Source organism: Mesoplodon mirus (assembly GCF_964341445.2).
Source record: "Mesoplodon mirus genome assembly, chromosome: 4".
NCBI lineage: Eukaryota > Metazoa > Chordata > Mammalia > Artiodactyla > Ziphiidae > Mesoplodon > Mesoplodon mirus.
Genome location: NC_138979.1, coordinates 145,789,756 through 145,805,458, shown reverse-complemented (window position 1 = coordinate 145,805,458; position 15,703 = coordinate 145,789,756). Strand labels below are relative to the sequence as shown.

The window sequence follows — 15,703 nt, the reverse complement described above, 5'->3', positions numbered from 1 at the left end:
TTATAATTTCAGGCGACAAAAAAAAAAAAAAAAAAAAATACACAGCAGGCAATGGCTGTGACTTGTCACCGTGCACATTTGATGGCCTCCCTAGATGGTACCTTGTTAAACCAGCACGTCCAGCGTCTGCCAGGCTGCAGCCTGGCCAGTTTTATTCTTCCGCTTCTCTAATCCCTTGACACCTGGAACCCTGATTACCATTTTATATCAGCTCTTGTACTTTTCAATATACTTTCATGAGTTATATTGTCATTTAGATCTAACAACTCTGAGAAATAAAGTCAGAAGACTAGGGTAATTTCTTAAATTTAGCTCGTTATAATTAAAAAAAAAGTTGAAGCTCCCTCCTAAAACAAACAAATGAAAAAAATGGCATATTCAAGTTTGGTTGAGATGTTTGTAATAACTTCATATTTTACCCAGCTTGCTAAGTACACATAGGAGAAATCACACTGTAATCAACTATAACAAAGGTAGTTTTCTTTGTATGTTGCAAACCTATTTTCTTGCCTAGGGTATTAACCGTGCTCGTTGATTTAGCAAAGGGCATGGCGGGGGCTGGCCGGGCAGCTGGTGATATTCAGAAGGATGCTGTGGTTTGCTGCAGGCTGGTTCATGAAGGTGACGAGGTTCACAAGATGGTCTCATCACTGGTACCGTGCCAAGGGCTGGTCTTTAAAGCTAAAGTGGGCAATCCCTAGCCCAAAGTATCAACTCCACTGCCAACACTTCAGCTTCAGTCTTTTATATCCAGAGAGTTTTTGTTTATTTTCCCCAAGAATTCTCTTTTTTAAATGGTATAAACCTGCAGATGAGATCATATTTTAAGCTTTCATCAGCAAACATGCTGATGATCAGTAACAACCACAGGTTTCATTCAACAGATACTTAGTGAGCCAAGAGCAGGACCCTCTAAGGAGAGCTGGAAGGGGAAGGAGATCAAGACTCCTGTGCCCATCCCCATGGAGTCCAGAGTCTAACCAAGAGAAAAGACAAGTAGGCTTGAGATCAATAACACATTAACAACAAAGTCCAATGTCTCTGGGGCTCATAGTACGTTCCATCTGGTTGGAAGATCAGGGTAAGTTTCTCAGAAAAGATAGCATTTGAGATGTGGAGAAGCTCAGTGAAAGTCTGAGGAAGAACAAGTGATGCCAAACTGCAGGGGAAAATATCAAGTGAGCTTATGTAGCTGGATTATGATAGGGTGAATGGAGCAACAATAATAATAATTACCAATTACTGAAGGCCAGCTATGGCCTGAAAACTTTCCATGTATTATTTCTAATCCTTAGGAAAATAAGGCTGTCAATACAGAAGGCACCCATGGTGCCAAGTCCTTGGTGCCAAGCTGAGAGGGTTCGTCTTTCATCTGCAGAGTAGGGAGCTAATGCAAAGCGTTACATATACACAGCTGCGGTTTAGAAGAATGTACTCTGAGAGCATAAGAAAAGAGGCAGTGAGACAGTTAAGAAATTATTACAGTATCCTGGGTAAAAGGTGATAAAAGCCTGAGGTAGTATAGGAGCAATGGAAATAGAAAGGGAATAGGGTATGAGATAGAGAACAGAAAAATAAGGGGATTGATTGTGGAAGATGAGGTTGATATTTAAGCAGGATGAGTTGGGTCACAGCAGGGAGCCTAGGGCTATCAGAAGCATCACAAGGAAACAGAGGAGGAGGAACAGTGGCAAGGGATGAGATGATGAATATACTTCTGAACACACAAAGCTGAGGTGCCAACAGATCATCTAGGCTACAGAGTCTGGCAGGCAGGCAAAATTTGGGGCCCCAGGTCTAGAGCAGTACATCTGATATCACTTACGGAGAAAGGAAGGAGCTTCCAGGGAGATGAGAGATTATGCAGAATCTGAGAGCACTGTTTCACGAAGGATGGGTTGAAGGAGCTATTAAAACTGCAGTTTTTGGGGCTTCCCTGGTGGCGCAGTGGTTGGGAGTCCGCCTGCCGATGCAGGGGACATGGGTTCGTGCCCCGGTCCAGGGGGATACCACATGCCGCGGAGCGGCTGGGCCTGTGAGCAATGGCCGCTGGGCCTGCGCGTCCGGAGCCTGTGCTCCGCAACGGGAGAGGCCACAACAGTGAGAGGCCCACATACCGCAAAAAAAAAAAAAAAAAAAAAAAAACTGCAGTTTTCTTGGGCTCCACCCAGACCTAGCAAATCAGTCTCTCTAAGTAGAGCCCAGGAATGTGCATTTTTAATGAGCTCCTCAGAAGATTCTTATAAATTCTGAAGTCTGAGCATCACTGCCCCCATAACCACTGGGCTACCCCTCACCTCCTAAATCAGAATGGCTGGTGCTTGGGTCAAATAATCTACATTTTGACAAATGCCCCAGGTAAATCTAATGCAGACTGACCACAGACCATACTTTGGGAAACAAAAAGGGCTTGGCGTGAGGAGGAAGAGAGATCCTGGAAGTAGGAAGAGACATCTCTCTGTGCCTTCGTTTATTCATCTATAAAACTAGAAGAACAGAGCTTCCCTGGTGGCGCAGTGGTTGAGAGTCCGCCTGCCGATGCAAGGGACACGGGTTCGTGCCCAGGTCTGGGAAGATCCCACATGCCGTGGGGCAGCTGGGCCCCTGAGCCATGGCCGCTGAGCCTGCGCGTCCGGAGCCTGTGCTCCGCAACGGGAGAGGCCACAACAGTGAGAGGCCCGCATACCACAAAAAAAAAAAAAAAAAACTAGAAGAACAGAGTGGTTATGAGGATTATATAAAAGAACATTTGAAAAATCCTGCTTCTGCCTCTTCTTCATTGGAAATAATCCAGATCTTCATCATTTCCCACCTAGACTGCCACGGATGTTTCTGCCTTTGACTTCCCTCCTCCACCCCATACTCCAAAAAAAAAAAAAAAAATTGCATCCATTCTCTGAAATAAAATCACCATCACTGGTTATCCGCCACGACAGAAAAATATCAAAACTTTTTGGTTTGGCATTCAAAGCCCTCGACAATAAGATACCAAACTACCACTCAGCTATCTCTTGGCCACAACACTTTAAATATTGCAATTTTGTAGTCTGTGCCTCTGCACAAGCTGTTTCTCTCTGCCTACAATAAACAATATTCAACAAATATTTGCTGGGCGCCTACAATGTACCGGACACTGTTCTAGGCACTGGAGAGACAATGGAGAGTAAAAACACAGACAAGGTCTGCCCTCATGGAGCTGATTCTAATAAATAGAAAGCATTAATCAAATAATCACACAAACAAATGGTGTAACTTCAACCATGGATAAGGGCAATGAAGAAGAGGGACATGGAGCTGACCCAGGCTCTGCCCCAGGGAAAGCATCTCTCTCATGCCCAGCCATGGATACTCCCTGTCCTGCTTTTTTTGTGTGTGTGGTACACGGGCCTCTCACTGTTGTGGCCTCTCCCGTTGCGGAGCACAGGCTCCGGACGCGCAGGCTCAGCGGCCCTGGCTCACGGGCCCAGCCGCTCTGCAGCACGTGGGATCCTCCCGGACCGGGGCACGAACCCGTGTCCCCTGCATTGGCAGGCGGACTCCCAACCACTGCACCACCAGGGAAGCCCTGCCCTGCTTTCTTAACTCTGTCAATTGCACCTTTTTCTCTAAGAGACTCCATCTTGAAACCTCAGAAATCTCTGACTCCTGCTCTCCATGACCCTTTCATCAGTCAGCAAGAACTATCTATTCTTCCTGGAAAATTTATCTCACATCTCTCATCACTGGTTGCCACCGACACCACCGCAGTTCAGGATTTTGATTACCTCTCACCTGTACTACTGCAATAACTTTCTTTTCCTCCACTCTATCTAACATACTCCTGCCTGGTGTAACCTAAAAGAGTTTTTTTCTTTCCTTCTTTTTTAAAAAATTGCTGCTCAGAAATCTTCAGTAATTCCCCCATTGAATCTGAATTCCTTAACCTGGCCTTCAAAGCCTTCTCCCATGCAGCCCCTACTTAGCTCTCCAACCTCACCTCCCACTATCCCCCACTGGGACTCCTTTGTCAAACTGATTTACTGAATAGGCCTGGCAGATCCCCCGTTTTACACCTTTATGTACATTCAGTTCCCTTCATCCTGAATGCTGTCTCCCCTGAAACCAGGGCCCAAATTTAACACATCCTTCCACACTCATTTGATGCCACCTCTTTTCCAAAGTCTTCTGTGAAGAACTGCATGTTCCAAAAACAGCCACAGCAATATTCCTAGAGCTAGAGGCTATTTCCTCTCCCCCTGAAATTGAGTGGGCCTCAATGCGGTAGAAGTGGCACCACCTGGCACGTGCCCACATGTTCTCTCTCACAAATATATGTATAAATACATATATACAGTTGACCCTTGAACAATACGGGTTTTAACTGTCCAGATCCACATATACACGGATTTTTTTCAATAACTAGGCACTACAGTTGAATTGCTGTTGGTTGAATTCTCAGATTTGGAACCACCAATACACAGGGCCAACTGTAAAGTTATATTCAGATTTTTGACTGAGGGAAGGGTCGTTGCCCCAACCACTGTGTTGTTCAAGGGTCAACTGTGTGTATCAACACACACACACACACACACAAATATATCACACACTTGCTTGCCCGGTGGGACCCATCAACCATACTGGGAGGAAGACCATGCCACATGGAGAGGATATGTGCAGGTGTTCTGTGCAATAGACCCAGCTAAGTGGCCAGCCAGCATTAACTGCCCAACGTGTGAGGCAGTGAGCCTTCAGATGACCCAGCACCTAGCCCTGGGGTCAACCTGGCTGAAGCTGAGCGGAGCAGAAAGGTGTGATTCCCACCCAGCCCTACTCAAATTGCAGATTCAGGAGCAAAATAAGATAATGTTTTAAGCCACTAAGGTTAAAGGAGCAGTAGATCAATAGAACACCTGCATGATAACCCTGCCTGGAAAGTGATCCTCTACCTCCTCTGTGCTCCTGTTGCGTGGGGGATAGTCTCCCCCCGCCCGCCATTGCTAACCTCTGCCACACCTAGAACAACGACTCACACGTAGGAGGTGCTCAACCGACTGAATGAATGAAAATTCATAGAAGGACCTAAGAACCCTCTGTTTGAGAGATGATGTGAGTTAGTTAAGTTGGACCGATCGCTAAGATGATTGTGATTATCTTTAAAAACAACTAATCGGGCTTCCCTGGTGGCGCAGTGGTTGAGAGTCCGCCTGCCGATGCAGGGGACACGGGTTCGTGCCCCGGTCCGGGAAGATCCCATATGCCGCGGAGCGGCTGGGCCCGTGAGCCATGGCCGCTGAGCCTGCGCGTCCGGAGCCTGTGGTCCGCAACGGGAGAAGCCACAACAGTGAGAGGCCCGCCTACCGCAAAAAAAAAAACAAAAAAACAACAACAACTAATCAAATTCCATTTTGGAGAAAAACACGGTATGTTCTGCTTTTGAGCAAGAAGAAAGACCCAGTAGGACAGGAGTGGGCGGTGCAGCACTGTCACCAGGCCGTGGCCCGGCGTGGGTTTCTAAGTGTTTGGTGCTGCTCAGGAAGGGCAAAGGCTTCTCTTTCTTTTTTATAAACTAAACGGAGCGCCTTTTCCTACCACGTTTACTGTATAGCTGCCCTTTCACAACCCCAAATGGTTCTTCCTTCGTTCCTTTCCTTTCGTAGCGGACAATAAAAAATAAACGTAAGTTGAGCGGAAACGGGGTGCGGGCAGGCAGAGCGGTGCTTCGAAACGGCTGCTCAGGAGGCGGCCTGGGACCCTGAGGACAAGCCGGGATCTGCATCAGTGGGAGGTTCCTCACTGTAACGCCACCTCGGCGTCGCTAAAGTACTTCCCCTGGGCGCCCCGTCCCTCAGCCTTTTGCTGCTGGGCTCTTCTTTCTGCAAACAAAAGGTGGCACGTGCTGGTCGGGGGCCGTCCCCACCCCGGCTTGCGTCCCGCGGGCCTTTCTGCGGCGGCGGCGGCGCCGGCGCCCGCGGCCTGGCCTCGCTCCGTGGGCCCAGTCAGCCCCTCCGACACCGGCCCGGTCAGCGCGTCCGCCGCCCGCCCAGCCCGGCCTGCCGCGCCTCCGCCGCCGTCGCACTCACTTTCCCACAGGCGGCGCTTAAACGCGGGGTCGCCACGCCGCTTCCAGTCGAAACACACGCAGTAGCTGAGGAAGGCGACGGCGCCACAGGCCGCCAGGGCTGCCAGGAGGCCGAGGACTGAGGACGTAGGGCATCCAGCCGCAGGCGTCCCAGGAGTCGAGCGTTGGGCGTGGCTCCGCCAGCGCGGGAAGTCCGGCCGGCCGGCAGGGGGCGTCGGCGTGGCGCCTCTCCCAGCCTCGGGGCTTCCCGTGCGCCGGGCCGCGGGCGTGAAAAGGTGAGCGTCGACGCCTCGCACCTCGGCCGGCGGATAGAGGAGGAAACTCAGGGTCCTAGAGGACGCGTGTGGGAGTCTCACAACCACCGAGTAGGAGAGCTCTGTTCGAACCCAGGTCGGTCGCACTCCAAATTCCGAACCCCTTACCCAAACGCACCCCAGTCCCTCTGCCTACGACGCCCATTCAGGCAATATGTTGGGAATCTGGTTAGCTGAGGTACTGATCCTTCTTAGGCCTCTGTTCCCTCAACTGAAACTTTGAGTCATAACTCTGGTCATCTCCTAGTTCACAGTACTGCCCACGGAGCACCTGGACACTAGTCCATATTCCCCAACCTGGTATGCTTTGTCACCTGCAAGAACCCAGCAGGCCAAAGTCCCCAACCACCTTAGCTCGATAGCAGGAGGTAGGAGGCATGTTGAAGTAATAATAATAGTAACAACAATAATAATTTAGCCTAGAAAAAAACGTTAATTTGCTGGTCTGGGCCGGGCCTGACAGCCGAAGGTCCCAGAGGAAAATCAACTCCAAGAGACCCATGACACTTACTAGCCTAGGTGCTTTTCTAATACCTGCCTTATTCAGCAGACATAGAAGAAAGGAAGTAAGACGCTCTAGAGCCATGAGCCACAACTACTGAGCCCTCGTCCTGCAACTACTGAAGCCTGTGTGTGCCTAGAGCCTGTGCTCCTCAACAAGAAAATCCACCACAATGAGAAGCCTGGGCACCGCAAGGAAGAGTAGCTCCTGCTCACTGCAACTAGAGAGGAAGCCTGCACACAGCAATGAAGACCCAATGCAGTCAAAAAACAAAGAATTCCAGTAAAGCTTTTTCAAAATTGAGATAGCATAAATAATTGTTCTATGATGGATGATAGCTCTCTTTCTTTTAAACAGCGTTATTGAGGTTATAATTGGTATACAGTAAATTCCATATATTTAAAGTGCACAATTTGGGACTTCCCTGGTGGCCCAGTGGCTAAGACTCTGCACTCCCAATGCAGGGGGCCTGGGTTCGATCCCTAGTCCAGGAACTAGATCCCACGTGCCACAACTAAGAGTTCCCAAGCCACAACTAAAGATCCCACATGCCGCAACTGAAGATCCCGCGTGCTGCAACTAAGACCCAGCACAGCCAAATAAATAAATATTAAAAAAATAAAATGTACAATTTGATGCATTTTGACATATGTATACATCCATTCAACCATCACCAAAATCAAAATAATAATCATATCCATCATCCCCAAAAGTTTCCTTGGCCCCTTTTTTTAATCTGTTCTTCCGCTCAACCTTCCCTGCCTCTCCCACCATCCTCTGCTTTCTCACTATAGTTTGCATTTTCTAGATTATTATATACAGTTGACCCTTGAACAAAGTGGGGGTTAGGAGTGCCAATTCTCTGCGCAGTCAAAAATTGTATAACTTACAGTCTGCCCTCTGTATGCGTAGTTTCACATCCTCAGGTTCAACCAACCTCAGATTGTGTAGTACTATAGCATCTACTATTGAGAAAAATACGTGTAAGTGGACCCAGGCAGTTCAAACCCATGTTTTTCCAGAATCGACTCTAAATGGAATCATACAATGTGTACTGTTTTATTGTCTGGCTTCTTTCAATCAGCATAATGATTATCCATGTTGTTTTATCAGTAGTTCATTTTTATTGGTAAATAGTTTTGATTTTATGGATATACTACAATTTGTTTAACCATTCATCTGTTGATGGACATTTGGATTATTTCCAGTTTTGGGCTATTACAAATAAAGCTGAGGGAGTTCCCTGGTTGTCTAGTGGTTAGGATTCCGGGCTTTCACTGCCGTGGCCCAGGTTTAATCTCTGGTCAGGGAACTGAGATCCTGCAAGCTGCGCGATGTGGCCAAAATTTAAAAAGAGAAGAAAAGAAAAAAAGACTAGCACTTACAAAAATAAAATTAAAAGGATTAAGAAAACAAAACAAATAAAGCTGCTATAAGCAATTGTATACAAGTCTTTATATGACACATCTTTCCTGTTCTCTTAAGTAAATACCTAAAGGTGAAATGCCTGGATTGTACGGTAGGAGTCTGTTTAATTTTTTAAGAAACTGCCAAACATTTTTCCAAAATGGCTACACCAGTATCTGAGAGTTCCAGTTCCTCCATATTGTTGCCAGCAGTTGGTATGGTCAACCTTTTTAAATTTTAACATAATAGGCAGGTAGTGGATTCTCACTGTGGTTTTATCTTGTATTTCCCTAGTGCCTAATGATATTGAACACTTTTTAAAAATAGACTTTATTTAGAGAAGTTTTAGATTCACAGGAAAATTGATTGAAAAGTACAGAGGGTTCCCATATACCCCCTGAACCCACACAAGCACAAACTGCTCCCTCCCACATTAGAGTGGCACATTAGTTATAATCAATGAACCTACATGCACATCATTATCACCCAAAGTCTACAGTTTACATTACGGTTCACCCTTGGTGTTGTACAAATGTATAATGATTTGACAAAGGTATAACAACATGTATCCATCCTTGTAGTGTCATGCAGAATAGTTTCACTGCCCTAAAATCCTCTTCACTCCACCTGTTCATCCCTCTCTCTCCCCAACCCCTGGCAAGCATTAATTTTTTTTTACTGTCTCCATAGTTTTGCCTTTTACAGAATGTCATATACTTAGAACCGTATAGTACTTAGCCTTTTCCATGTCTTTTCATGGCTTGATAGCTCATTTCTGTTAGTGCTGAATGATACTCCATTGTCTGGATGTACCAGTTCATTCATTCACCTACTAAAGGACTTGGAAGCCTCCAAGTTTTGGCAATTATGAATAAAGCTGCTATTAACATCTGGGCAGGTTTTTGTGTGGACATGTTTTCAACCCATTTCAGTATATACCAAGGAGCAGGATTGCTGGATCATGTGTAGGAGTATGTTTAGCTTTGTAAGAAACTGCCAAACTGTCTTCCAAAGAGGCTGTACCATTTTGCATTCCCACCAGCAATGAATGAGGGTTCCTCTTGTTCCACATTCTTGTCAACACTTGGTATTGTCAGCGTTTTGAATTTTTGCATTCTAATTAGATGTGTAGTGATATATCTCATTATTTTAATTTGCATTTCCATGATGACATAATGTGGAGCATCTTTTCATGTGCTTATTTGCCATCTGTTTATTTTCTTCAATGATTGTGTCTGTTAAGGGCCTCGGCACATTTTCAAATCTGGTTGTTCGTTTTCTTATTGTTCAGTTTTAAGAATTCTTTGTTTATTTTGGATAAGTCTGCTATGACTTGAATGTTTGTGTCCACCCAAAATTCTTATGTTAAAATCCTAATCCCTAATGATGGTATTAGGAGGTGGGGCTTTTGGGAGGTGATTAGGTCATGAGGATGGAGCTCTCAAGATTGGGATTAGTGCCCTTATAAAAGAGGCCCCACAGAACAACCCATCCCTTTCTACTCCAGAAGGCCCTCACTGGACCATGCTGGCACCTTGATCTTAGAATCCCTAGGCTCTGGAACTATAGGAAATAATTTATTTGTTTATAAGCCACCCAGTTTATGATATTTTTGTTATAGCAGTCCAAACAGACTAAGACATAGTCCTTTATCAAGTATGTCTTTTGCAAATATTTTCTCCAGTCTATAGCTTGCCTTCTCATTCTCTTGATGAACACCATTTGTATGTACTTCTTTGACATTCATGTATCTTCTTTGGAGAAGTGTGTGTTCAAATATTTAGTCTTTTTTTTTTAAATTGCATTGTTTGCTCTTTACTGTTGAGTTTTTAGAGTTCTTTACATAGTCTGGATACAAGTCCCTTATCTGATAAATGCTTTGCAAATATTTTCTCCCAGCTTGTTTCTTGTCTTTTTATTCTTTTAACAATGTCTTTTCAAGAGCCAAAGTTTTAAAATTTAATGAAGTCAAATTTATCAAATTATTCCTTTATGGATTGTGCTTTTGGTGTTGTATCTGAGAAGTCTTTACCTAACCCAGTTACGCACAAGGTCACAAAGATTTTCTCCTGATTTCTTTTTTAAAGTGTTATGGTTTTAGGTTTTGTAATCCATTCTGAGTTTTTGTATATGGTGTGAGGTATGGCTCCAAGTTCATTTTTTCTGCGTATGGATGTCCAATTGTTCCAGCACCATTTCTTTAAGAAGACCGTCCTTTCTTCATTATATTGTCTTTGCACCTTTATGAAAAATCAATTGTCCATACATGGGAGGCTTATTTCTGGACTCTCTTTTCTGTTCCATGAGTCTAGACTCTCTATTCTGTTCTATGGGTCTGGACTCCCTGTTTTGTTCCAAAACATTCTGATTACTATAGCTTTATAATAATTATTGAAATCAGGTAGCATTAGGCCTCCAGCTTAGTTCTTATTCGAGATGATTTGGCTATTCTAGGTCTTTTGCATTTCCACATAAATTTAGTAATTAGCTTTATCAATTTCTACAAAAAAGCCTCCTGGTGTTTTGATTGGGATTACATTAAATTTGAGAAGCAAAAAAATTCCTAACAATATTAGGTTTTATGACCCATGAACAAGGTACATGTCCTCATAGATTGTCTCTATTTTATCTCAGCAATTCTTTGTAGTTTTCAGTTTAGGTCTTTCCATCCTTTGTCAGATTCATTGTAACATGTTTTTATGCTATTGTACATGATATTTTTAAAATGTCAATTTCTGATTATTTATTGCTAATACATAGAAATACAATTGATTTTTATAATCTTGCATCCTACATTCTTGCTAAACTCACGAGTTTGAACGCCTCTGATTTCTTTTTTCTTGAATGCTTTAGAACCTCCAATACAGTGTTAAATAGAAGTAGTGAGAGTGGCTTTCCCTGTCTTACTCCTAATCTTGGGGAAAATAATTCAGTTTTTCATCAAGTATGATGTTAACTATAGATTTTTCATAGATGTCCTTTATCGGGTTTAGGAAGTTGCCTTCTCTTCCCAGTTTGTTGAGCTTTTTTTTCAGGAACCGATGTTGGGTTTTTTCAAATGCCTTTTCTGCATCTGATGATGGTTTTTCTTTTTTAATTTGTTAATAAGCTGAATTATATTGATTTTTGAATATCAAACCAACCCTACATTCCTGAGATAAACCCTACTTGGCCCATGTTGTATTAACTGCTTAATATGTTGTTGGATTTTATATGCTAAAATTTTGTTTAGAATTTTTGCATACATATTCATTAAGGATATTGGTCTTTAGTTTTCCTTCCTTGAAATGTCTGGTTTTGGTGTCAGAGTAAAGCTGGCCTCATAGAGTGAATTGGCAGCATTCCTTCATCTTCAATTTTTTGGAAGAGTTTGAAGAATTAGTATTATGTCTTCCTTAAATTAGTATTAGTATTATGTATTCCTTAAATGTTTGGTAGAATTAACGGTGAAGCTGGACCTTGAGTTTACTTTGTGGGAAGGTTTTTTAACATTAATTCCATTTGATAACAGATATAGGGTTAATCAGGTTATATATTTATTCTTGAGTAAATTTAGGAAATTTGTGTCTTTCAATGAATTTTTCTATTTCATCTGAGTTGTTGAATTTATTAGCATAGAGATGTTCATAGTATTCCTTTATTATCCCTATAATAGCTATAGATACAATCTGCAGTGATGCCACCTTTCTCATTCCTGACATTGGTAATTTGTGTCTTCTCTATTTCCTTTCCTAATCAGCCTGGCTAGAGGCTTATCAATTTTAAAGATGGTTCTTTATTTTTGAAGTCTATTATTGGCAAATTGAGTCCATTGTGCTAAAATCCTGCTCTACCAGAGCAGTACATGGTATGAAAGCACTCTACTGATCCAATGAATGAAAAAAAAAAAAAAAAACCCACTGATTTCTGCATGTAAAGTCCTTTTAATATTATTACTCTCTTTTAGACATTAACCATTTCCTTATCTCTTATGTCAATTATTTAGGACTAGTAAGATATAAATCAGAAAAATTGCCAGAGGCCAGGTTAAATGCTTGAGGATGTGCTCCAAGAGAAGACTAAAGGGAGGTGAGGCAGGTGACTGGCACTGAGGAGAGAAGGAACCTTGAAACAATGAAGAAAACAGATGGAGGCTGAAGACACAGTGAATCAGAGAAAGTATAATAAAACTATAAGGCAGGAATCTTGGGATATTAAACTAGCAATTTAAACAGGATGAAACAGTATAAACTCTAGTAACAAGAAATGAAGGTCATAAAATCTAATTCAAGAGTGACTACTCAAAGTCATTACAGTAAAATATTCAATTTAATAGCATCAGTGTTTCAAAAAGATATTTGAGAAATGTTCAGAAATTAGAGGAAAAGGTTACATAAATTAGTTTCGGTAAATTATAAAAAATAGGATTTCTATTTATACTCAACACTGAAAAATAATATACTGGGTCTATTTTATCTATGTTAGCAGGAAGGTCTTAAGATTTCTGGTCAGATGAAGGAACCTCAAAAGGGTCATAACATATGTAGGTGGGGAAAAAGCACAAATCTCTCGCTTTCCCCAGGCTAAAAAAAAAATCACTGACTTGATTAAACTTGAGTTTTGTACTAGCCAACCACAGTGACTTTGGGTTTGCTTGTTCCCTATGCTTTTTTGTTTTAGAAGATTGTTTTCCTTTACATTCAATCTGCACACATTTAAAGTACACCTTTCATTAATTTTCATAAATGTGTACACCCATGAAACCATCATCACAACAACCAAAATAATGAACACAACCGTCACCCCCAGATGTTTCCTTGGCCCCTGTGTAATCTCTTCCTCCCAGGCCACCCAAACCACGACCCCCACCAACTTTCCAAGAACCCAATGACTTGCTTTCTGTTGCTCTAATGTGTATTTTCTATAATTTTATATAAATGCAGCCAAAGTGTGTACTCTTTTTTGACTGGCTTCTTTCACTTAGCATAATTATTTTGAGATTCATCAAATTTGTTGCCTGTATCATCTGTTCCTTTTTACTGTTGGGTTGTATTCCACTGTATGGATATGCAATAACTTATTAATCCATTCACCAGTGGATGGGCATTTGGGTTGTTTTAAGTATTTCTTATGAATAAAGTTGCTATATGTGGACATGCTTTCATTTCTCTTGGCTAAATATCTAGGAGTGGAATGGCTAGGTCATATGATTAAATTTTTAACAAATTGCCAAATTTTTCCAAAGTATTTGTACCATTTTGTATTCTCACCAGCTGGGTAAGAGAGTTCTTGTTCTTCTGCATCCTCCCCAACACTTGGTATGGTTAAGGAGAACTTACAGGGTCTGGGATTCTGCTCAGTAGGATTTATAAGCAGTCATTTATAACTTAGCTAACTGTTTGAACATGGGCAAATCACTTGACCCTTCTAAATATCACAACTATTAGAACTGCTAAAAAACAAAAATGTCTGACAATATCCAGTGCTGACAAGGACGTAGTGCAGCTGGAACTCTTGTGTGTTGCTGGTGGGGAGGCAAAATGGTACGGTCATACAAAAGTTACTCCTAAGTGTTTACCCAAGAAATGAATATTTACAGTGGTTCTATTCATAATTATTAAATGTCTTGTCATAGAGAAGTTTTTAATTTTAATGCAGTCAGATTTAGTTTAGGTTTTTATTTAAGAGTAGGTTTGGATAAGGATCAAAGAGAATTTCTGAGAGCAGTTAGCAACTGGTGGGAAAGGTGCCCCATCAAAGGAACACTACCAGTAAAATCTGTGTTCACAACTATCTTGTTAAAGCTTAGCTATTATAGGGCCAATTGTGGAGATAATGACTGCATCCCAGAAATGGTTAATTCTAGGAATCACTTATGGACTTCCCAGGACCATTCATCGTTGGAAACCAAGGGAAACTTCAGCAGTTTATTATCCTCCATCAGAGACCAAGGTTCTCTAGAGGATAACATGTACTGGAATATAACAGTACAGGAACTAGTTGTGGGATTTGCAGATAAAATATAGGATGCCCAGTTAAATTTGAATTTCAGATAAATAACAATTTTTACATGAGACATACTTATACTAAAATATTATTTGTTGTTTGACTAAAATTCAAATTTAACTGGATATCCTGTATTTTTATTTGCTAAATCTGGCAACCCTAAACTGGTGAGACTCTTGAATCAGATTGTCTTGTTTAATGTAACTTAGCCTTGAGAAGAAATCCAATTACCTGTGCAGAGTAATCATTTCTTATATTTACATGGAAGTTCCTTAAGTTTTTCAAAAGTAGAACTTTGATTTTGCATGGTATAGCTTACAAAATGAAGATGGCTTCATAATTATGCTAACTACAAATTCCAAAATTATAAAAACTGCCCTTCTTATTCTGTTTAAAAAGATATAATGGGTCTCTATGAATAAAAAAGGTTTTGTTGTCCTTCTCAACATGGAAAACATCATTTGATTTTGTTAATAAATGTGAAGGACTAAAAAAATATTTATATGCTGAAAACACCAAGTATGTATTTGTTAGAAATTCCCTATTAGTGCAAACTCCATTTTAAGAGTCATTCAACCTTCACTAACGACGAATGCTATCACATACTGTAGTCTTCCTGTAATGGAACAAAAGTCTGTCTGTAACTGCATGACAGTAATGGAAGAGGGAAGGGAAGAAGAAACAAGGAGAGGAGGAAAAAGAACTCATCAGCTTAAGAATAGTTTAAGTTGGGGATTAGACTGTTAAACAAGTTTTACATTTTTCAAATGATACTTTTAAATCACTTTATGAAAAGAACACCAACGACAACTTTTAAATGTCGGACTTTGTGCATAAAGATCACTGGTAAACATACAATGGCAATGCAAAAGTAATTTTTCTCAATTTAAGTAAACATAGCTTTTGACCATCTTACTATACGTTAGATGCCGGACCAGGCACTTTGTGGAATACCCCTGTGACTGAGGAGTACTTAGGGAACTAAACATCTAGTAGGGTAGAAAGACACAGGCATAAGTAAATGCAATATATTCAATACAAGGTGAGTTGTCAAGTAAAATAATACAGATTGAAATGCTATCAGAGCATAAAAGAGTGTGATATTCTGGGGGGTGGTAAGAAGTCAGCAAAAGCTTCCTGGAAAAGTGGCTCTTGAAATGGCCCTGGATAAGTAGGGATGAGATGGGGTGGGGGGACAGAAGGAGCCAGAGGCCAAGGTGGGCAGGTGTAAGATTTAGGCAATACCTGAATAACTCTGCTTTACCTGGCTCCTGCTTCTCCTGCCTCAGGTCTGTTCTCTTACCACCGATTTCTCCTCCTCAATATGCCTGAGCATTTTACTCACCATATCTCTCCTCCCATTTGTCTAACCAATTTATAATCCCCACTGGGGCCCAGTTTTACTGTTGCTTTCTCTGCAAAGTCTTCGCAGATCAT

The 15,703-nt window shown here is 41.9% G+C and overlaps 1 protein-coding gene across 1 annotated transcript in view; it reads right to left on the bottom strand.

Moving 5' to 3' along the window:
* The window catches only part of TOMM20L (translocase of outer mitochondrial membrane 20 like), a gene marked incomplete at both ends in the record, with an annotated part of 20,481 nt that extends 4,778 nt beyond the window's left edge, over positions 1–15,703 (bottom strand). The window contains 3 exon segments of the mRNA XM_082618782.1: positions 5,809–5,852; positions 6,060–6,504; positions 15,638–15,703. Of these exon segments, the coding sequence (XP_082474908.1) occupies positions 5,809–5,852; positions 6,060–6,504; positions 15,638–15,703 (555 nt within the window).